Genomic DNA, 22,036 nt, shown 5'->3' on the forward strand with positions numbered 1-22,036 from the left:
CTCTCTTTTTTTTTTACCATATAAATATCCTAAAATCACCTAAAATTTAGTAATCAAATCTCACTAAATTCCAGTTCTCAAATCTCAACAAATCCTAAAATTCTAAATTCAATAATCAAATCTCCTAAAATTACAGTCAAATCTCTCAAAATTCTAAAATATTAAAATCCCAGCAAATCTCTAAGAATATCAAGTTCAATACACCCCCAAGTGTTTCCATCCAATAACTGGACTAGGGTTGTAACGAGAGCCAGATTCAGAAATGGGCCAATGTGAAGTTAAATTAAAGCCCACTAAATGCCCTGTAAAGCTAAAACCTAAAAAGAGCTAAATTAGAACATATACAGTGCAAATTGGTGTGTTACTTTTTAAACCTGAGAGCAAAAAGCCGCCGCACGCATAAGAGATAAGAGGGCAAAGTACATGTGTGTTAGATAGAGAGACGATCACCACCGTTACTGTGACGGTCAGCCTCCATTTTCGCGGCCGCGTTTCCGTCGGGTCCGTTGGTAATGAGAAAGATAGCCGGAAGAGGAAGAAGAGCTTGTATTAACTCGATAGCAAGGCGCCGAGAGAGAGAGAGAGAACATGTCTTGGGGGTTAAATAGAAAGGCCGTTGCGTCCGTTGTTAAGGGAGATCGACCTCCTTTAGATGCGTCCGTTGCAAATGAGAAAGCGTCGAGCTTGTCGGAAGAGGAAGAATGGCCGCGGGAAGGTGACCCTTGGGGGCGGAGGAGAGAAGCGATCGAGGTTCCGGCTTAGTGTGAAGGATGACGTGGCATTTTATGATTTAAGATCCCGCCTAAAAAAACCCTACAAATTACAATCTTTCTCCCCACTCTACTGCTGTCTCTCCCTCTCCATTATAAGGTGATTTTCCCCTTGTTCTTTTTTTTTTTTTTTCTGGCTGATTTTAATTTTTTCTTCCACTGATATCAGTTTTTTTCTTCTTCTCCGCTCTGATTTTTTTTTCTCTCTCTCTGCATCAAAGGAGAAAATCACAATATCGAAGGAGAAAAGCACAATCGATGGATGGAGAAGAAGAAGCAAACGCTAATTTGCTCTGAATCGAGTTCATAGTAAGTCTCTGCTTCGTCTTCTTCCTTATAATCTTCTGATAGGCTAATTAGGTATGAGATATCAGTTTTTTTCTTCTTCTTCTCCGCTCAGTTTTTTTTTTTCTCTCTGCATCGAAGGAGAAACGCACAATCGATGGATGGAGAAGAAGAACCAAACGCTAATTTGCGTGAATCGAGTTCAGAGTAAGTCTCTTCTTCGTCTTCTACTGATATCAGTTTTTTTCTTCTTCTTCTTCTCCGCTCTGATTTTTTTTTTTTCTCTGCATCGAAGGAGACAAGCACAATCGATGGATGGAGAAGAAGAAGCAAACGCTAATTTGCGTGAATCGAGTTCAGAGTAAGTCTCCTCTTCGCCTTCTTCGTCTTCTACTGATATCAGTTTTTTTCTTCTTCTTCTCCGCTCTGATTTTTTTTGTTTTCTCTGCATCGAAGGAGACAAGCACAATCGATGGATGGAGAAGAAGAACCAAACGCTAATTTGCGTGAATCGAGTTCAGAGTGAGTCTCTGCTTCGTCTTCTTCTTCCAATTTTTTTTCAAAAAAATTGTTACGATTTGCCTTGCTATAGCTTTAGCTGAATCAAACGCTGCCTGAATCAAACGCTGAACAAACCTGTTTGTTTTTGTTTCCTATAGGCTCCGAAGGATTCGTACTGCTTTTTTCATTTTCATGGAAGACTTCACCAAGAATCACTCCCAGAACCAGAACCAGAACTTTACGGATGTGAGATTTTTCTCAACTTGATAATTTTTTATTAGCTCGTGTTGATGTGTGATGTGTGAGTAAGCTCGTGTTGATGTGTGAGTAAACTCGTGTTGATGTGTGTTGATGTGTGATGTGTGAGTAAGCTTGTGTGTTGATGTGTGAGTAAGCTTGTGTGTTGATGTGTGATGTGTGAGTAAGCTCGTGTTGATGTGTTTATGTGTGAGTAAGCTCGTGTTTATGTGTGAGTAAGCTCGTGTTGATGTGTGTTGATGTGTGAGTAAGCTTCGTGTTGATGTGTTGATGTGTGAGTAAGCTCGTGTTGATGTGTGTTGATGTGTGAGTAAGCTTCGTGTTGATGTGTTGATGTGTGAGTAAGCTCGTGTTGATGTGTGTTGATGTGTGATGTGTGAGTAAGCTCGTGTTGTGTGTTGATGTGTGATTGTGATGTGTGAGTAAGCTCGTGTTGATGAGTTGATGTGTTGATGTGTTTATGTGTGAGTAAGCTCGTGTTGATGTTGTTGATGTGTGAGTAAGCTCGTGTTGATGTGTTGATGTGTGATGTGTGAGTAAGCTCGTGTTGATGTGTTGATATGTGTTGATGTGTTTATGTGTGAGTAAGCTCGTGTTGATGTGTGAGTAAGCTCGTGTTGATGTGTGTTGATGTGTGAGTAAGCTGTGTTGATGTTGATGTGTGAGTAAGCTCGTGTTGATGTGTGATGTGTGAGTAAGCTTCATGTGTGTTGATATGTGATGTGTGAGTAAGCTCGTGTTGATGTGTAAGTAAGCTCGTATCTTTTTTTTTTTTGTAGGCTCTAAAAGCTGCTACTCTTAGATGGTGCTCCTTATCCATCTATGCGAGACTGTGTTACTTTGCAGCTGCTTTCATGTACAGTGAAAGCAACTACAAAGAACACCTTTTCTGGCCAGAGGAAGAAGATGAAGAAACTGATGATAAAATTGATGAAGAAGTCGATGAGAATTCTGCCCTAACTCCCTTCCTCATCTTCCTTGCAATGGAGTTTCGTACTTCTTCTGATATTGATATTTCTATGGTAAGAGTGTCATATCTTCTTCTTCTGATCTTCCAATTGATGGCTTCATATTTTTTCCCCTAAACATCAAATTCTATGCTTTTTCTGTTTGAATCAGATTGAAACAAAGTGGCAATACTTGACTGAGAGGCAGAAGAAGCCATATTATCTCTTAGCCTCTAAGAGATTGGCCGAGTATGAGGAGAATCATATCAACTCTCAACCGCTTCCTGATGACTCACCCGTAGCTACTGGGTTGACCACTTTTCTCTCTGAGAATAACATAGCACATGATGTTCGTTCTTTTGTGAGTCTACTTTCTCTCTCTCTGATTTTGATCTCTCTCTCTCATTTTGAAATAGCTAACATTACATTTTACCTCTGTTTTTGTATACAGGTTGAGAGATGGACATCTCTCTCTTCAGCAGAGAGAATGCCCTTCTTCATCAAGGCTGACAAGAAGATGAAAATATATGAAGATCGTTGTCTCACATTCTTGAAAACTGAATATGGCGTCTCTCTCTTCCCTCGGAACTCCTCCATGGTAAAGAGGCTTCACAATTCTGGAATTTTTGGTTGACAAGGAGAGTGATTCTGGAATCGTTAAAGGTTGTTAACAAGGATAGATAGAGAGTGAGCTTATGAGTTGTTGATCTTTTTAGCTATGAGTTGATAATCAGAAATTTGTTGATCTTATGAGTTGATAGAGAGTGAGCTTATGAGTTGATAATCAGAATTTTGTTTTTTAGCTACAGTTTTTGCAAATGTAACAAGTGACAATTTGTTTTTTAGCTACGATGATTCTGAACCTTACAGGTGACAATTTAACAACTACGCTACACATTTAATTTTCAACTTGCGTGTTTACTGATAAGGAGCATCTTCAGCAGAAGCTTAGAAGATAACCTTTGCTTTGAGGCTTTGATTCATTTGTTTGTAAACCAGAAATTTGTCAACCTAGCTAGTTTCTATACATACTGTACCTTCTTAGGCGCAAAGTCAGGGATGATATTTGCATGCATGTGGTGAGGCTTGCTATGAGTTTCTGATTTTTCTGAGTCTAAAAGGATTGCAAGTACTAGTTCCATATCACGTTTGTTCAGCTGGAGGAAGCTTGTTGATGATTCAGATCTCGGTTTAGCTTCTTCATATGCGTTGCTTAGCTTTATCACGACGTGTTGACTGTCGTTTGCTTCTGTGATAGATCCAGTGGCTGATTCATGTAAGCCTCAAGGAACGTTTGTTGTTGTTGAGACGTTGACTGCAACAAAAATTTCATGGCTGCACTTGATGATCGAGCCGGTGTTCTTATACAACTCTCTTCCACGACCACCAGATTAGCAATCTAATGTGGTTAGTACATGTTTTCTCTGACCTTGCTCTCTGGGATTGTGGATTCTGGAACACTATATGTTGTCGTTAATAATGTGTTCTGGAGATACTTGACAAGTAGATATACTCATCGGAAGGGGGAGCTTTTGTTAGATAGTTATAAGGGGATTCTTTCACTTCTGTGAAGCTGTTTGCTATGGATATTGCTCTTTCTCAGTATGAATCTTGCTTATGGAGTAATATTGATAGATTCTGGAATTATCTTAGTTGTTCCTCGAGAGGGGGGGCTAATTAGCAAGTCTTGGCCAGAATCTTGCATATGGAATTGCTGTGGACTGTTGCATAGTGCTGGAACTTTGGTAGTTTATTCTCATCGCTCACAAGATGTTCAAAGACTCATTTGTCCTGGCCAGAAGCTTAAGTCTCTTTGTCAAGCCACTAGCTGTTGGGTGTTGTGTGATATCGTTGATCCTGTTGCAGTGAGATTAATTCAGTTGGATGTAGTTGTTGATATAATGGAGCAACGTATTTTTAGGCTATTCATGATGGTGTCACGGTTTATAAGTTCACTCCAAGTCAGGGGGAGCTCTGCTCAAACTTTTTCACACTCACAACATCTTTGCGCCATCAGATTAGTTTATTCTGCTTTCAAGGAGTTCGATCAAATCTCTGTTGGTGTTGCGCTTTGATGGAAACAGATGTCATGGCATTGAGAGTTAAAGTTGATCTCAGTGTTACTAGCACATGGAGACTCCTTGGTTTTCTCTTCATTTCAGTGGTTCATAGTGACAAAGGAGATGGTTGCTTCGTCCTCCACATACTTAGAACGAGTTTCCCATATGTTCTTCTACATTGTACAATAGAGTTTTTCTACTTGAAGTTGTTCATGAGATGAGATGGAGGCCTCACTTGCGGTTGCTCTCATCTGATCCAAGACAGGGGGAGATTGTTTTGCATCAGTTTAATCATCTGCTTTATTGGACAAGAAGTGTCTCAAGACCAAGACCACGAGATTTCATTTTGTTCTCAGTCTCATATCCCTCAAGTTCACATAGTCGTTTTTTGTCGTTAAGGAGGTTATGGAAGTCTCACACACATATGCAGTTATTTATGTCCAAGATGGCAGAGACTTCCATCTTGAGGGGGAGTATTAGATATCATATATAGGTTAAACTAGATTGGTTTAAATTGATTTAGATTAGTTTCGGTTTAGTTCATGTATTTAAGAACTTGTGTACAGTTCATTAACACTTGAATGAAGATATTTTCTCAATTCTGTTTCTCTCCTGATCAAACTCGAGAGAAAATCAATCTCGTATATTTGATACAACACAAAGTCAGCAACATTATTATGACCATATCACAGATCTCACCAGGTAAATTAATGTCATACTGACTGACATATCCTTCCATTAGCCAACAAGAAGTAGTTTTTGTCTTTAGACTAGCAGAATAAACCCCAAGCTCCACCATTTTTCTCATTTTCTAAGCCCTTCTCGGTCTTTCGTTTCTGATCCTTTTCACAAGCTTCCTTAACTGCCTGAGGTGTGAACTTCACTTTTCATCATGCAGAAGCTACGGAGTTGGCTGATCCTGTCACCCTTGGTTATTAAATAATATTTATGAAAATTGTGAGAGTATTTTCGTTTTTTATTTGTAAGAAGGTAATTAAACTGCAGAAATTAGTATGTATAATTTATAATTTTTTTTTTTTATATATATATATACTATTAATTTGTTCGTTAAAAACTTTATTTGTAATGACGACGGGAGATATTGACAAACGATAAGATTAACTTTAAGTATTTAACTATGTAATATTAATAAAGATGTATATATATATATATTAGATATGGAAACGAATATTAGGACAAATTAATTAATGTATCCCTATCTTTTTAATTTTATTTTAAGTATTTTTGTTTATAAAAACAAAATCCTCTTTTTAGTAAAAGGGAAGTACACAAAAAGTTTTTGTAGACTTTATATTTTTAATAAATGATTACAAATTGTTACAAATAGGTTATAGATATGTTATAGATTAATCCATATATTAATATTAATGGTTACACCTAAATATTAGGGATATTCTAAATTGATAATTAATATATTAATGGTAACAAATAAAATCATGGATATCCCAAACTGTATTTTTGGAAGATTTGTCTTATATCACGTTGTTTCCAAAGATATTTAAACGTAATATTACAAATTTATTTTAAACATATTTTATCGATAAACCACAACGTTAACCAAAGATAGATTACGAAAGTGATAGATTACGAAATTGATAGATTGATTGGTTACAAGTTAAATAGTGAGTTATAAGATAGATTAGAAAATAAAATTTAACCAGTGTTATAACACGGATACTTATCTAAAATCATTAACAATATAAAACTTACAAGATAGGTAATTTTTTTCAATCCTTCATATTTAGCATATGATTTTATTGCATAATATTTTATCCAAAAAAAACTTTTTAAAACAATAACATAAATCATATTTTATATAAAAAATATAATATAAATAAAATGAATTTCAATCCGTGCTCTAGCACGGGTCTTAATCTAGTATATTATTATAAAGCAGGAAATGCGAATTAAAAAATAATTTCACTAGTGAGAGAATAAAAATGAGATTTATAGAGATGAGAAAAATTCAAATTTATAAACAAATTCAAAAATTCAAATTCAAAAGATATATTATCATACTCTTGTCCGACCCCGGTCGGAATAAGCTTGAAAAATCTTATAGTCCAAACATGCTGAATCCAAAAGACCCAATTTTTTCTGGACATATATTTTAGGACCGGCTTGGGCCAGCCTGATCAACACCCCTACCGATATATAATTTCACTTGTAAACCCAAACCGATATATAATTTCACTTTAATCGTAAAATATAAACTCTAACCATCTCATTTGTAAATTCAACCGACATAGAATTTCGTTCTAATTGTAAAATCTAAACCCTAACCATCTCATTTGTAAACCCAAACCGACATAATTTAGTTCTAATTGTAAAATCTAAACTCTAACCACCTCATTTGTAAATTCAAACCGACATATAATTTCATTTTCATTGTAAAATCTAAGAGGGGGTTATTGGTTCTATGATTTTAATGGATTTGGAAATCCAAACAAAAATCATGTGTTATTCAATCATTGATTTTAAAATATTTATCAAAATTATGTGTTATTGGTTCTATGATTTACAAATATTTGTTAAAATCCCATGTTATTCATTTAATGATTTGTTTTTAGATTTCCAAATCCATATTATGTTTTAAATGGATTTGAATGGATTCGAAAGTGTAAAATAGAAGGATTCAAATCCAAAGATAAAACATGTTATTTCAAAATCCATGTGTTTTGATTTTTAAAATTTAAAATTCTATATGGATTTAAAAATCATCTCTCCAACCTTAATTCTCACTTATAAATCCAAACCGATATATAAACTAGTTTAATTGTAAAATTTAAACCAGACGAATATTTAACTTTCCTTAAATAAAAGTATACAGAATTTGTTTCTTTAATTTGTTTTACTTTTTTAATTTAATTTTGACTTATTTTTTAAATGATATATTAGATAAAATATTCTGATTGGTTGAAAGAGGAACTGGTGAATACAAAGGTTCACCTCTAAGTATTTTTCATCTAGGACAATACTAGAACTTAAGTATTTTTCATCTAAAAATCTGATGATTAGTTTAGCTGTCGATTAGTATAACTTTTAAAACTTTAATTATACTATTATTTGCCATTATAAGATCGATCATGCGAGAATGTGGGTAAAATAAAATTTTCTAGAAGTTTTAATGACTAAAAGAGAGTTGTCCTTGCGATTAGTATAACACAAATTTCTAGAATTTGGTATTTGTGTGTTGTCCTTGCTACTTTTAATGACTAAAAGAGAGTTGTATGGAAAGTGTGTTTAGCCGTTTGTGTTGTTTATCTCTGCTATGTTTTTCTGCTTAATAATGTCTTAAGACTTTCAATGATTAATACTATTTGTTTTTGTAAAAAAATTAAATTACTGAACTAAGCTAAGAAAAGATTTAAGCATCTCACCATCCATCAGATATAAAGTTTGTGTTGAAACACTTACACACGTTTCCATGATTTCACATAAGTGTTGTAGTTTACACACGTCTACACACTATGTGAAAAATCATGAAATTATTGACAAGTGAACCATTCATTTGCCTCACAATTCAGTAATCTGGTATCAATACTCGATTAAAACCTCACTACAATATTTAAATACGCTCAAATATATTATCATCATATGTCTCACAATTTGGTAATTCGGTAGCTTTTCATGTTACTCTCCACTTAATCCCATTATGATTTAAGCATCAGAATGTCATTGTACAAAATTTTATTTTGTCAAATAAAGCCAAACTACGTTTTATTTGCTACAACTATTGTATTGGGTATAACGTATTAATCGAAAAGACAGATTGGTTTACTACAGACGTACGTAAGACTGTTTTATTGTAGTGTGGAGTTTGATCAGTTACAAGCAAATCCTCTTTCTCGATAGCTCAAGTACCTAAACGTGGGTGGACAAAAGATACTCCTCCTATCACCAACAAACATTCTATCGAAACTAATTTTCTTTTCTTTACGATCAAAATATATAGTGAGTTAATATGCTTTTCGGCTTCTTTAGTATATACGATGGAGAATTATATCGAGTTAACTCTCAATCATTTGCATATTCAATATATCGCATTTCATCCATTGATATGTTAGTGTAAGTTTATATATAACAAAAAACAAAATTCGTTAAAAACAATTCATACGTCTTAATTAGTTTATATATAATTAGAACCAATCCTCAATATACTTTTATAAACTTGATACATTTGAATTTTGATGACAAGTCTACGCAAAGAAGGTCGCAGAAATTGAAGTGTTACATTCTTATAAAGATAATACCTAAGTGCTTTTGCATTATACGGGTGACCAAGGTTTGTTACTCAAAAGCTCAAAAACTCGAATCTTTGAATAGTGACAAGTGGAATAGCCTTTAAAGCCAAGTTGATTAATAAATTTCTTCCACCAAAAAAATTTTCAATTTTTTTTGGTTGTGATCCTTCCGGTACATAAAATTTGAGTGAATCATATTAGATAAAAGGTCCAAATCATGTATAAAACTTTAAAAAGCATTTAATCCCTCTTATATATAACCTATTATAAAACTTTTATCTTAATTATTAGTATATGGAGATATAGATTAAAATGACAACTGTCGATTAAAAATCAAACTTTCAAATTACCATGGAATCCTCCATGAATTAACAAAATTGTTCGTATAATGCACTTTGGCCTTTTGTAATTAGTTTCGTTGTTGGTCTAGAGATTAACAATCATACCATAGTTTCGAGATTCAATTCCCATGAAGATACACTTATTTTTGTTTGATCGTGGATGAAAGCAATCATACAAACTGAAATTTATTAAATAACTATATTATATGCGTTACGATCGGTAGATTATGATTGTATAAAATACAAATTAAATTAGTAAGATCCTTTCTAATAAATAAAGATAACAAAACAAACAAAAAAACGTTTGCTTGCTTGTTAACGCAAAAAATGGCATACATCATGCCACCACCACTAAAGTCTTCTAATCTAAACTTCCAACGACCTTTTTTGTTTACATCCTCACTCAAAACCAGCTGCTCGAGAAAACATATAAACCGTGTTGTCGTGGTAAACGAAAGAGGAGTGGAGAACTTTTTTGATCACGTTGGTTTATAATCTAAAAATCTGATGATTAGTTTAGCTGTCAATTAATACTAAAATTATACCATTTTCCATAATAAGATATAGATCATGCGAGAATGTGGGTAAAAATAAATTATTTCTAGAAGTTTTTAATCAGTAGAGAGAGAGATCAGAGAAGTAGGTAGCGTCAGAAAATTCTGCTACAACAATAGGGGTATTAACGTCATTTTAGTCAAACAAACACGGTTCGGTTCCTCGCTGACGTGTCGTGTTTAGTTTCGATCCACGTTTTGTGACCAAACACAGTTCTTTGTTAGTATTTTTCTTTTCTTTTTCTTATTAAAATTTTTTTTATAAAACAAAACTGACTTTTTTTTTTATTTAGTTATTAAAAAGAAGCGAAAGAAAGAAAATACACAAAGCAACTTCTTTTCTTTCTTGTTTTCAGAGATTTTTTCATCTCTGAAATTTTCGGTTGGATATAAAAAAGATTCGTTGATCGAGATTGGTTTCACTGATTGATCGAAGGTATGGAGGAGAAAGATCGAGGGGAAGCGATGGTTTTGGAAATTTCTCCGGAGGTTATTAATAATAAGAATAATACTCCGGCGGTGATGATGATGAGAGTACCACGGAGGATTCGTGAGAGGCTTTTGTCTGACTGTAGTAATAGTAGTAATAAGAAGACTGTATCTTCTGTTCAAGATATTGAAGACAAGCTTCTTCATGCCCATCTTCGAAGACAGGTTCTTCTCTTCTCTCTTCTCTTCTCTCTCTTTCCTGAAATGACTTAAGTCTCTTTTTTTGTTACTTATTTTAATTCTGTTTTTTTCCCTTTTTTTCTATGTCTATGTGTTAGCAATTTTATCATAACGTTTCGAGAAAGGCTCGTGCCAAACCTAGAAGCCCTTCACGATCATCTGATGAAGAACTTGGCCAACGGATCGAAGCAAGGCTTCTTGCTGCTGAACAGAAAAGGTTTGATTTTTATCAATTCAAAGTCTTGAGTCTTTACCAATCGAAGTCTCTCTCTGTCTCTGTATGTGAAGTTTTATTTTTGATTGTTTGGGAAATTTTGTCAGGTTGGAGATACTTGCGAAGGCGCAGATGCGTTTAGCGAAGTTAGATGAGTTAAGACAAGCGGCGAAAACGAGTGTTGAGATAAGGTCTGAGAGGGAACGTGTGAAGCTTGGAACACAAGTGGAGTCTCGTGTTCAAAAGGCTGAAGCTAACAGGATGAAGATACTAAAGGCGTCGCATCAGAAAAGGGCTTGTGCTAAAGAGAGAACGTCTCAGTCTATGATGAGGAGGATGGCTAGAGAGAGCAAGTACAAGGAACGTGTTCGTGCTTCGATCAATCAGAAACGTGTAGCTGCTGAGAAGAAACGTCTTGGCTTGCTTGAAGCTGAGAAGAAGAAAGCACGTGCTCGTGTTCAACAAGTACGTCACGTTGCCAACTCTGTTTCTAATCAGCGTGAGATGGAGAGAAGTAAAATGAGGGACAAACTTGAAGACAAATTGCAAAGAGTAAGCTTTGGTCTTTGTGTTTACTTGTAGTTTTTGTGTTAACTTGTATTTGTAATTCTGTTTTCTTTATCTTACGTTTTGTTTCTTTTTTGGTGTGTTTGATTGATAATAATTCAGGCTAAGAGACATAGATCCGAGTTTCTTCGTCAGAGAAGAAGACAACGTGATTCCATTAGTCTCTTTTGTGATATGATGCAGGAAGATGCTGATCTTCTCTCTAGGAAGCTTTCAAGGTAACACAGCGTTACATAATTCTATGTATATGCTTTCTATTAATAGCTTCTTGATAGTAATATGTATTACTTTATAGGTGTTGGAGGTGCTTTGTCAGGCAGAAGAGGACAACCTTAGACTTGGCTAAAGCTTATGATGGTTTGAAGATTAGCGAGTCATTGCCGTTTGAGCAGCTTGCGGTGCTAATTGAGTCTCCTGCTACTCTTAGAACGGTTAAATCATTGCTAGATCGTCTTGAAGTTCGCTTAGAAGCTTCTAAAAATGTTGTTACCATCGCTTCTCAACCGTCCAGATTGGATAACATTGATCACCTTCTTAGAAGAGTTGCCACTCCAAGGAGAAAGGTAACGCCAAGTAATTTGAGGAGCAGAAAAGGAAAAAAGGTTTCTTCTGTTAGGAATGTGACCGGGACACCAGTGAAGACGTCTAGGTATCCTGTTAGAGTTGTTCTCTCTGCATTTATGATACTCGGCCATCCAGATGCTGTTTTTAACGGCCAAGGTGATCAAGAGGCTGCTCTTAATAACGCGTCTAAAGGATTTGTGAGAGAGCTTAAGTTGTTGATAAAGGTTATTAAAGAGGGTCCTGTTGAGGTTTCTGGTGGAGAATCAAAAATTCGGACCTTGAGATCTCAGTTGGACTTATTTGATAAGGCATGGTGCTCCTTTTTGAATTCATTTGTGATTTGGAAAGTTAAGGATGCTCGGTTGTTGGAAGATGACTTGGTAAGAGCGGCTTGTCAGCTTGAGCTTTCCATGATTCAAAAATGCAAGCTAACTCCAGAAGGGGGTGGCACTATGCTCACTCATGATAAGAAAGCAATTCAGTTGCAGGTTTGCTTACTCAACCATCATCTTTGTTTATTGTTAGTAAGGGAAGTAAGGGACTCTTTTTGATATTTTTTGTTACGTAATGTGAATTCTTGTTGTAGGTAACACAAGATCAAGAACTTCTAACGGAGAAAGTACGACACCTGAGTGGAGTTGCTGGAGTTGTGCGTATGGAAAGTGCGTTGTCGGAAACAAGAACAAAGTACTTTCAGGCCAAGGAGAATGGTAGTCCTATGGCTAACCAACTCGCATATTTCTTTTCTCCAAGTCCAGTTTCATCTCCAGTTCAGTCTGTGTCTAGTTCAAGCAGCAGAAGTAAAGATAGTGTAGGTGTTGAAGGATCAAAACGTGTTAGTCGTGCTTTATTTAAGGATGATACTCCACCTTCATCTGGACCCTTAAGAGTCAGTAATGGCACTGTGGATGAGGTTTCAAAACAGAATGAGTTGATGGTGAATGCGTTCCTTCACGATTGGAATTTCAAGTTTCCTGGATCCACTGTCAAGGATGAAGAGGACAATCTTAAGGTTTGTTTTCTTTGCATATCCATTCATTGTTTGCGTTTCGACAAGTTGTACTCTAGGAGGATTAGATATGGCTTCTGCAGTTCTCCACATTGTTGTTGATTTTTTTAGTGTGTGTTGCAGAAAAAGATAAAGGAGACTATGGAGAGAGCTTTCTGGGATAATGTCATGGAATCCATGAAATTGGAGGAGCCAGACTATAGTTGCATCTCTAACCTTATGAAAGAAGTGAGTGACGAACTTTGCCAAATGGTACCAGATAGCTGGAAAGTAGAAATAACTGAAACTATCGATCTGGACATTCTCTCACAGGTTTGCCTCATCTCTTTGGTCCCATATTAAGTGACTGTCCTTTCTATATATATTTTGGTTCTTATTTCGATTTTTTTGGTAGTTGCTTAACTCCGGCACCTTGGATATCGAGTACCTTGGAAAGATGCTTGAGTTTGCATTGGCTACTCTGAGGAAACTCTCTGCCCCAGCTAATGACCGTGAGAATGAAAGCACTCACCGGGATTTACTCAAGGAACTTCATAGGTTGTGTCAAGTTAAAGATGAATCTGGTAACCTCCGTGCTGTTGCAATAGTCAAGGGGATCCGCTTCGTTCTTGAGCAGATTCAGGTCTGTATCCACAAGTTCTCTTCATTCATCATCAGCGGTCACATACGAAAGAAAAATGATCTTTTTGCTTTGCTAGTGGACTTATCAATATCTTCATTGTTTTGTTTCATATCCAACAGGAGCTTAAGCAAGAGATAGGCAAAGGGCGTGTAACAATCATGAAACCCTTTTTGCAAGGGCCAGCAGGGTTTGATTACCTTACACAAGCTTTTGAAAAGCGTTATGGACCTCCCACTCAAGCCCACGAATCACTACCAGTGACACGAAGGTGGATATCAACTCTTTTGTCTTGCAAAGACGAGTGGGAAGAGCACAGAAATACGCTTTCTGCCTTGAATGTGGTTGAGAGATCCTCCTCCATGGGAATTTCTCTCAAAACGGGTGGAAGCTTTGCAGTCAATACCACGTCCAAGCCAACTGCTACGGACACTGCAGGTATTGCTTGTTACCCAACTTTGCGAAGACTGTACATACTTTTAGCTTATACATACACTTATGAGTTTCATATGCTTTTTGGTTCAGAAGGTCAAGTATCAGAATGCAAGGGAGAAAGAGTTGATCTGGCAGCGAGGCTCGGATTGTTGAAGCTGGTGACTCAGGTGTCTGGTTTAACACCAGAAGTTACACCGGAAACTTTTCAGCTTAACCTCTCTCGCCTGAGGGATATCCAAGGCGAAATTCAGAAGATAATTGTGGTAACCACAAGGTATGAATGATTGGTTTATGTATGGTAAAGACTCATTTAGAGAACAAGAGTACTCTTTAACTAAAAAGTATTTGTTGTGTTATGCAGCTTGCTCATTTGGCGTCAAATGCTTGCTAAGAGCGAAAGCGAAACAGAAAGCATGGCAAAGAAGTTGTTAGAGGTGTTAGATGGGAAAGAAGAAGCAGGACTAACGGAGATTGTTGAGACAGCAATGAGTGAAGAAGATGAAGAGAAGAAGAACATGATGAAAGGATTATTGGGTAAGAGTTTGGCAGAAGGCAACACAGTGTATGAAAGAGTCACAGGTTGTATATACAAAGCGGCTCGAGGAGCTATGTTGGCTGGGAATGGTGAAAATGGGAAGAGGTTGGTGGAAGCAGAGATGAAGAAAGTAGGAGGAGGAGGATTGAAAGAGAGGGTAATAGAGACAGCTCGAGCCCTTGGTGTTGTAGCTTGTGTCTCGGTCAGAGTTCATGGTCTATGGTTGACTCATCTCATGCAGCAACATTGAACCAAACCAACCAACCAAAACTCGGTAACTTGTATAGTATCCATTTGTATATATACATATGATATATATCTACAATAATTACACGTGTAATGTTAGCTGCTCTGTGATTTGATGATGCATGATGCTGATTTGTAAAACAAAAACAGCTTTGGTTCTTTTATAATCCTTGCGTGTCCGAATGAATAAAAATATTATAGCTTGTGATTTGTAAATTAGTCTGAAACGTCTTTTAAGATTTGTATGTACAGTATATGAATTCTTAATAATCAATTATATAAAGCTTGCTTTCAAATTGATCAATGTATCTATCTTCTTTTATTTATTGTTTCTTTTTTCGTGAACCACAAGTATAAATAAATCTATCATAATACTTGTTACTTAATTTTGGGTAAAGATTATCTATCATTATCCTTTTTGGTAATGAGATTATGTAACATTAATTTGTGTATTTTATTGGATAAGATCCGCGTTATTATGCGGGTAAAAATTAAAAAAAATTATTGATAATAATTTAATAATATATATGCTTTTAGATTTTATTTTGTAACATTTTAATATTAAATATAGATTCCTCATATTTCATTTTAATACTCTTTCAGTTTCTTTATATAAGAGTTTAAGGCTTTTTTTTACTCTACTTTATAATATTATCTCAAATTTCTATTTACAATTTTTATTAATATAACAGATTATGACTATTTGAACTATGCAGTATATTTTCCTTTTGGTTGAAGTTTTATGAAAGAAATAATATTTCTTGTTTATTAATCTTTATTCTTTTATCCAAAAACTATTATAAGACAGGAAGTATTATTTAAATATCTATATCATCATAATAAACCATATTTTAAGTTTAATTACACATTTCATCTTAATGCATAGAACTAAATATCTTATATCAAACACAATTAATACATGATATCAAATGTATATATTAGTAAGAATAGAAAATACAAATAAAAATTAACAAAATATAATTTGCAAAAAAAACTGAATCAACATTATTTAATATATATTTGTTGTGTTGTTATCTCATAAGTTTTAATTTTATCTCATGTCATAATCAAGTTTAAATGAGTGAAATTTATAAAATAAAAACATATATAAAGATATAGAGACATTCTCATCAAATAACTGAAGATTCCTTCCTATAAATTATAATTTATTTCGAATATCTTATGTTTAACATATGCATTATAAGAATACATGTGTTGAAATTATAAAATCAAACATAAAAAATTACTAATATTCTTAAATGATTTTGTTTAAATGATAATATTAATATTTGAAAGTTTTTTAATCTAAAATAATTTTCATCGTTAGACATTCAGTTTATTAATCACATTTAACTATCTATTTCATCATAAAACCATAATTCACTTCTTCATGGATTAGAGTTAAAATTTTAATAATAAAAATAATATGAGCATCATACGTACGTATATTGGTTAGTATTTAAAATTTAACAATAAAAATAATCAGTAAAAAATCAGTTAACATCCACAAAATTTTTGGAAATCCCAAAATATCCAAAATATTATTTTTCTATATTTCATAATTTCATAAGTAATATTTTTGTCAATTTTCATCGATAAATCAAAAATTCACTCCTACAAACTCATTTTTTTTTCAGGTTTCTCATATTACTACATGTATTAAAATCTTTAAAATAAAACATGTAAAACTACACTAATACAAATCATGTATTGAAATATTTTATTTTTAAGTTCATTATTCTTTCATGGTTTATTGTACTTACTTACAATAAAAATTTATACGATAAATACAATTTATATCCGACTAAAATTATGTTAAATAACTTATGTTATTCTTTTTAACTTTGTCATTCATTGTTTATTGATTAATATACATGCTTAATAAATTAAGGTTAAAGTTCTATAAAAGAAATAATATTTCTTGTTTATTAATCTTTATTATTTTACCCAAAAACTCTTATAGAACAGGGAGTACCATTTAAATATCTATATCATCATAATAAACCATATTTTAAGTTTAGTTACACATTTCATCTCAATGCATAGAACTAAATATTTTATATCAAACACAATTAATACATGATATCAAATGTATATCTTAGTAAGAATAGAAAATACAAATAAAAATTAAAAAAATATAATTAGCAACAAAACTGAATCAACATTATTTAATATATATTTGTTATGTTGTTATCTCATAAGTTTTAATTTTACCTCATGTCATAATCAAATTTAAATGAGTGAAATTCATAAAATAAATATATATATATAAAGATATAGAGACATTCTCATCAAATAACTGAAGATTCTTTTCTATAAATTATAATTTATTTCGAATATATTATGTTTTAACATATGCATTATAAGAATACATGTGTTGAAACTATAAATCAAACATAAAAAATTACTAATATACTTAAATGATAATATTAATATTTGAAAGTTTTTTAATCTAAAATATATTTCATCGTTAGACATTCAGTTTATTAATCACATTTAACTATCTATTTCATCGTAAAACCATAATTCACTTTTTCATGGATTAGAGTTAAAATTTTAATAACAAAAATAATATGAGCATCATACGTACGTATATTGGTTAGTATTTAAAATTTAACAAGAAAAATAATCAGTAAAAAACCAGTTAACATCCACAAAATTTTTGGAAATCCCAAAATATCCTAAATATTTTTCTTCTATATTTCATAATTTCATAAGTAATATTTTTGTCTATTTTCATCAATTAATCAAAAATTCACTCATACAAACTCATTTTTTTTCTAGGTTTCTCATATTACTACATGCATTAAAATCTTTAAAATAAAACATGTAAAACTATACTAATACACTTCATGTATTGAAATATTTTATTTTTAAGTTCATTATTCTTTCATGGTTTATTGTACTTACTTACAATAAAATTTTATATTTACAACGATAAATATAATTTATATCCGACTAAAATTATGTTAAATAACTTATGTTATTCTTTTTAACTTTTTTATTCATTATTTATTGATTAATATACATGCTTGATAAATTAAATATTTGCTTACATGTGTCAAATTTATTGAGAACACACTTATAATATAATTAGCATATAATGGAAAATATATTAATTTTGTTAGTTTTCTTTTTGATTTTAAAATTTAAATTTTTTAAAAATATAACATATAAAATTTCTGTAAATATAAATTAGTTGTCCTACTACATTTATTAAAAAAATAAAAAATTTGACACATATCAACATCTAATCAATATATTTAACACATGTCACGATCTTATTAATGAATAATTTTGACATCAAACTTTATATAATAAGATGTCACGTTAAAGTCAAATAAAATAGTTAGGATGACTCACGAGAATAAAATAAAAGAAATATAATAAAAGTATTTTTTGAATATAGTTTCCATTTGTATTTACATATGATATATCTACAATAATTACATGTGTAACGTAAGCTGCTCTGTGATTTGATGATACATGATGCTGATTTGTAAAACAAAAACAGTTTTGGTTTTTTTATGAGAAATACTTAGGTTCCATTCACCCCTCTTCTATCAGCCAATCAGAATCTTTCATCTAATATTTTATTTAAAAAATAAATCAAAATTAAATTAAAAGCAACCCAAATTAAGGAAACAAATTCTGTATACTTTTAATTAAGGAAAGTTAAATATTTGGCTTGGTTTAGATTTTTAAAACTAGAGTAAAATTATATGTCGGTTTGGGTTTACAAATGAAATGGTTAGGGTTTAGATTTTACAATTAAAACAAAATTATATGTCGGTTTGGATTTACAAATGAGGTGATTAGGATTTTAGATTTTACAATTAGAACAAAATTATATGTCGATTTGGGTTCACAAATGAGATGGTTAGGGTTTAGATTTTACAAGTAGAACAAAATTATATGTCGGTTTGGGTTCACAAATGAGATGTTAGGGTTTAGATTTCACAATTAGAACGAAATTATATGTCGGTTTGAGTTCACAAATAAGATAGTTAGGATTTAGATTTCATATATGTCGGTTTGGATTTATTAAAAAACAGTTTAAGTTTTTAATTTTATAATAATGTTTACATATTTTATAAAGGGTGAACCCAAGTATCGTTCTTCTTTTATAATACCTTGTGTGTCCGAATGAATAAAATATTATAGCTTGTGATTTGTAAATTAGTCTGAAACGTCTTGTAAGACTTGTATGAATTCTTATTAATCAATTATATAAAGCCTTCTTTCAAATTTATCAATGTATCTATCTTTTTTTTCGTGAACCACAAGTATAAATCTATCAATTATACTTGTTACTTAGTTTTGGGTAAAGATTATGTAACTTTTTTTTTTTTTGGTAATGAGATTATGTAACATTAATTTGCATATGCTGTTGTAATTTAAATATGGATTGTTTCTATTTACATATTTTATGTCACATTAAAGTCAATAAAACAGTCAGATGACTCACGAGAATAAAATAAAAGAAAATATAATAAAATAATCGAAAACAGAGAAAGGGAGGAGAAATGTATAGCTTAGGAGGAATAAGGAGTTTGCCGGCGAATTGGAGAAGCACGACGGCGTCAATTACGACGACGACGGAGAGTGTTAGAAAGGTACCGCAGGTTTTAACTGTGGCGGGATCAGATTCCGGCGCCGGAGCTGGAATCCAAGCCGACCTTAAAGTCTGCGCGGCTCGTGGTGTTTATTGCGCTTCAGTCATAACAGCCGTCACTGCTCAGAACACTCGAGGTGTTCAATCTGTTCATCTTCTTCCTCCTGAGTTCGTCTCTGAACAGCTCAAGTCCGTTCTCTCTGACTTCGAATTCGACGTCGTAAGCTCTCTTCCCTTCTTCTGTTCTGTTCATACAGGGCAATTTTAGTGATTACTTACTCTCTTATATGATTGATCAAAACTTGTCAGGTGAAGACTGGGATGCTTCCTTCTACTGAAATCGTTGAGGTTCTTCTTCAAAATCTATCAGATTTCCCAGTTCGTGGTAAAAATAATCAAAAAGACTTTCACTTTTGTGTTCTGTTTTTCAGATTTTGAAGGTTGTGTCTTTCAGTGCTTAATATAGTTTTGTTTTGTTAAGGTAGCTTTGGTTGTTGATCCTGTGATGGTATCTACAAGTGGGCATGTTTTGGCTGGTTCTTCTGTTCTCTCTATATTTAGGTAAAGCTTATATGCATTTGTTTTTTTTTTTTGTGTTTGACTTGGTTATGTTCTTTGTGATATATGGTTTCTTATTTTGCAGAGAGAGATTACTGCCAATTGCTGACATTATAACCCCAAATGTGAAAGAGGCTTCTGCTTTACTTGGTGGTGTTAAGATTGAGACTGTTGCAGAAATGCGGTCTGCAGCAAAGTTGTTGCATGATATGGGTCCTAGGTTTCAATTTACTCTCATTTTTCTCTGTAGTGTCAATTCTTATTCTTGCCATCCCTTAGTTAACCTTCTGTGGACGAATTCAGAAGAATCCTTCTACTTAGGATTCCTTGGCATAAAGTTTAATCATTTTAGGCTTGGTTGTAATGTGGTTATGCTTACTACATTAGCATTACTGTGTGGTGTTGATCCACTTCTTTTTCTTTACTTTAACAGATTTGTACTTGTCAAAGGTGGTGATCTTCCTGATTCATCAGATTCAGTAGATGTTTATTTTGATGGTATGATTATTCTTATATTGTCTCTCTTGATAAATCTTGGCAGACTTTAGACATTTGTGGTTATAATAATGTGGAACCCTTTTTTTTAGGCAAGGAGTTTCATGAACTCCGTTCTCCTCGCATAGCTACAAGAAATACTCATGGGACTGGTTGCACTTTGGCTTCATGTATTGCAGCAGAGCTTGCCAAAGGCTCTTCCATGCTCTCAGCCGTGAAGGTACATATATATATATATAAATAACCTTCTTTTCCAAAACATTTCTTTGCATAATATGCTATGCTTCATTGCTCTCTATGATTTTGTATTAACAAGGTCAATAATCTTGTTCTGGACCTTTCTGATGTTGGCAGGTGGCTAAACGCTTCGTTGATAATGCTCTAGATTACAGCAAAGATATCGTCATTGGCACTGGGAAGCAAGGACCTTTTGACCACTTTTTCAGTCTTAAAAAGGATCCCCAAAGTTCTCGATGCAGCATATTCAATCCAGATGACCTGTTTCTATATGCTGTCACAGATTCTAGAATGAACAAAAAATGGAACCGGTCCATTGTGGATGCTGTGAAAGCTGCTATAGAGGGAGGGGCCACAATCATACAACTGAGGTTTGATCATGTTTGCTATATATCTGGAGCTTCAAATCTTTTTATTGCTCTCTCTCTTATGAAAGCCCAAATGACATCTCAGTGCTTTTGCAGGGAGAAAGAAGCCGAAACACGGGAGTTTCTCGAAGAAGCAAAATCATGTGTTGGCATATGCCGATCCCATGGAGTTTGTTTGTTGATAAACGACAGAATCGACATTGCCCTTGCTTGTGATGCTGATGGAGTCCATGTTGGTCAATCTGACATGCCGGTTGATCTAGTTCGGTCTCTTCTTGGCCCGGACAAGATCATTGGAGTCTCATGTAAGACACCAGAACAAGCCCATCAAGCATGGAAAGATGGTGCAGACTACATTGGATCAGGAGGAGTTTTTCCAACGAACACTAAGGCTAATAATCGTACTATAGGGCTTGATGGACTCAAAACAGTTTGTGAGGCATCAAAATTACCGGTGGTTGCCATAGGAGGCATTGGAATCTCAAATGCTGGGTCTGTTATGCAGATCAATACACCAAATCTAAAAGGTGTAGCGGTTGTGTCAGCTTTGTTTGACCAAGAGTGTGTTTTGACTCAAACTAAGAAGTTGCATAAAACGCTTGAAGAGAGCAAAAGGGAAGTTTGAAGATGACCAAAATATTTGAGTAAGGTGTTTTAGTTTTACGTTCAACCGATGTTGCTTCTCAGTTCTCACATTTACCAAATGTTGTGGTCCTTTTATAGTTCGTCTTCCTTTGTACTTATATTATTGATTTTTGCATTTGTCCAAGTGCTCACATAAATTGATTTTTCAAGCAACTCTCTCTCACTATGTACAATGTATTTTGTGTTGAGAAAGCCAAAAGTTAATAATAACTGTTACATTATTGGTGACTAAAATAAAGTATTTTCATCCTTTGTCGTAGATGCTGAATAAAAGCTATT

General features: G+C 33.5%; 3 protein-coding genes across 10 annotated transcripts; all 3 read left to right on the forward strand.

The window, feature by feature from the left end:
• Window positions 1–319: 319 nt before the first annotated feature.
• Window positions 320–3,670, forward strand: LOC104756648 (uncharacterized). Of its 4 annotated transcripts, none has more exons than XM_087496251.1 (9): window positions 320–870; window positions 992–1,079; window positions 1,197–1,262; window positions 1,351–1,416; window positions 1,512–1,577; window positions 1,715–1,802; window positions 2,594–2,836; window positions 2,934–3,122; window positions 3,213–3,670. In XM_087496251.1, exons 3-9 carry the CDS (start codon window positions 1,213–1,215, stop codon window positions 3,393–3,395), a joined length of 885 nt encoding a protein of 294 aa, XP_087352377.1. In that variant the 5' UTR covers window positions 320–870; window positions 992–1,079; window positions 1,197–1,212; the 3' UTR covers window positions 3,396–3,670. The 4 variants fall into 4 exon arrangements, with proteins under 4 accessions (XP_087352377.1, XP_087352379.1, XP_087352378.1 ...); XM_087496253.1 differs by having other exon boundaries at window positions 335–870; window positions 1,512–1,581; window positions 1,654–1,802; XM_087496252.1 differs by lacking the exon at window positions 1,351–1,416 and having other exon boundaries at window positions 340–870.
• Window positions 3,671–9,889: 6,219 nt separating this feature from the next.
• Window positions 9,890–15,135, forward strand: LOC104756649 (uncharacterized). Of its 4 annotated transcripts, none has more exons than XM_010479269.3 (11): window positions 9,890–10,635; window positions 10,749–10,867; window positions 10,972–11,416; window positions 11,534–11,649; window positions 11,727–12,483; window positions 12,582–13,007; window positions 13,128–13,316; window positions 13,399–13,626; window positions 13,746–14,061; window positions 14,149–14,332; window positions 14,420–15,135. In XM_010479269.3, the coding sequence occupies exons 1-11, from the start codon at window positions 10,420–10,422 to the stop codon at window positions 14,841–14,843; spliced, it is 3,420 nt and encodes a 1,139-aa protein (XP_010477571.2). In that variant the 5' UTR covers window positions 9,890–10,419; the 3' UTR covers window positions 14,844–15,135. The 4 variants fall into 4 exon arrangements, with proteins under 4 accessions (XP_010477571.2, XP_087350193.1, XP_087350194.1 ...); XM_087494067.1 differs by having other exon boundaries at window positions 10,202–10,635; window positions 13,116–13,316; XM_087494068.1 differs by having other exon boundaries at window positions 10,202–10,635; window positions 13,116–13,316; window positions 14,152–14,332.
• A 3,963-nt stretch (window positions 15,136–19,098) lies between these two features.
• On the forward strand, window positions 19,099–21,995 carry LOC104756650 (thiamine biosynthetic bifunctional enzyme TH1, chloroplastic). Of its 2 annotated transcripts, none has more exons than XM_010479271.3 (8): window positions 19,099–19,674; window positions 19,764–19,839; window positions 19,940–20,015; window positions 20,098–20,232; window positions 20,446–20,510; window positions 20,600–20,727; window positions 20,862–21,115; window positions 21,209–21,995. In XM_010479271.3, exons 1-8 carry the CDS (start codon window positions 19,366–19,368, stop codon window positions 21,735–21,737), a joined length of 1,572 nt encoding a protein of 523 aa, XP_010477573.1. In that variant the 5' UTR covers window positions 19,099–19,365; the 3' UTR covers window positions 21,738–21,995. The 2 variants fall into 2 exon arrangements, with proteins under 2 accessions (XP_010477573.1, XP_087350547.1); XM_087494421.1 differs by having other exon boundaries at window positions 19,285–19,674; window positions 19,936–20,015.
• Window positions 21,996–22,036: the final 41 nt, after the last annotated feature.

The sequence above is a fragment of the Camelina sativa genome, chromosome 17 (genome assembly GCF_030686135.1).
Source record: "Camelina sativa cultivar CO46 ecotype springtype chromosome 17, ASM3068613v1".
Lineage (NCBI taxonomy): Eukaryota > Viridiplantae > Streptophyta > Magnoliopsida > Brassicales > Brassicaceae > Camelina > Camelina sativa.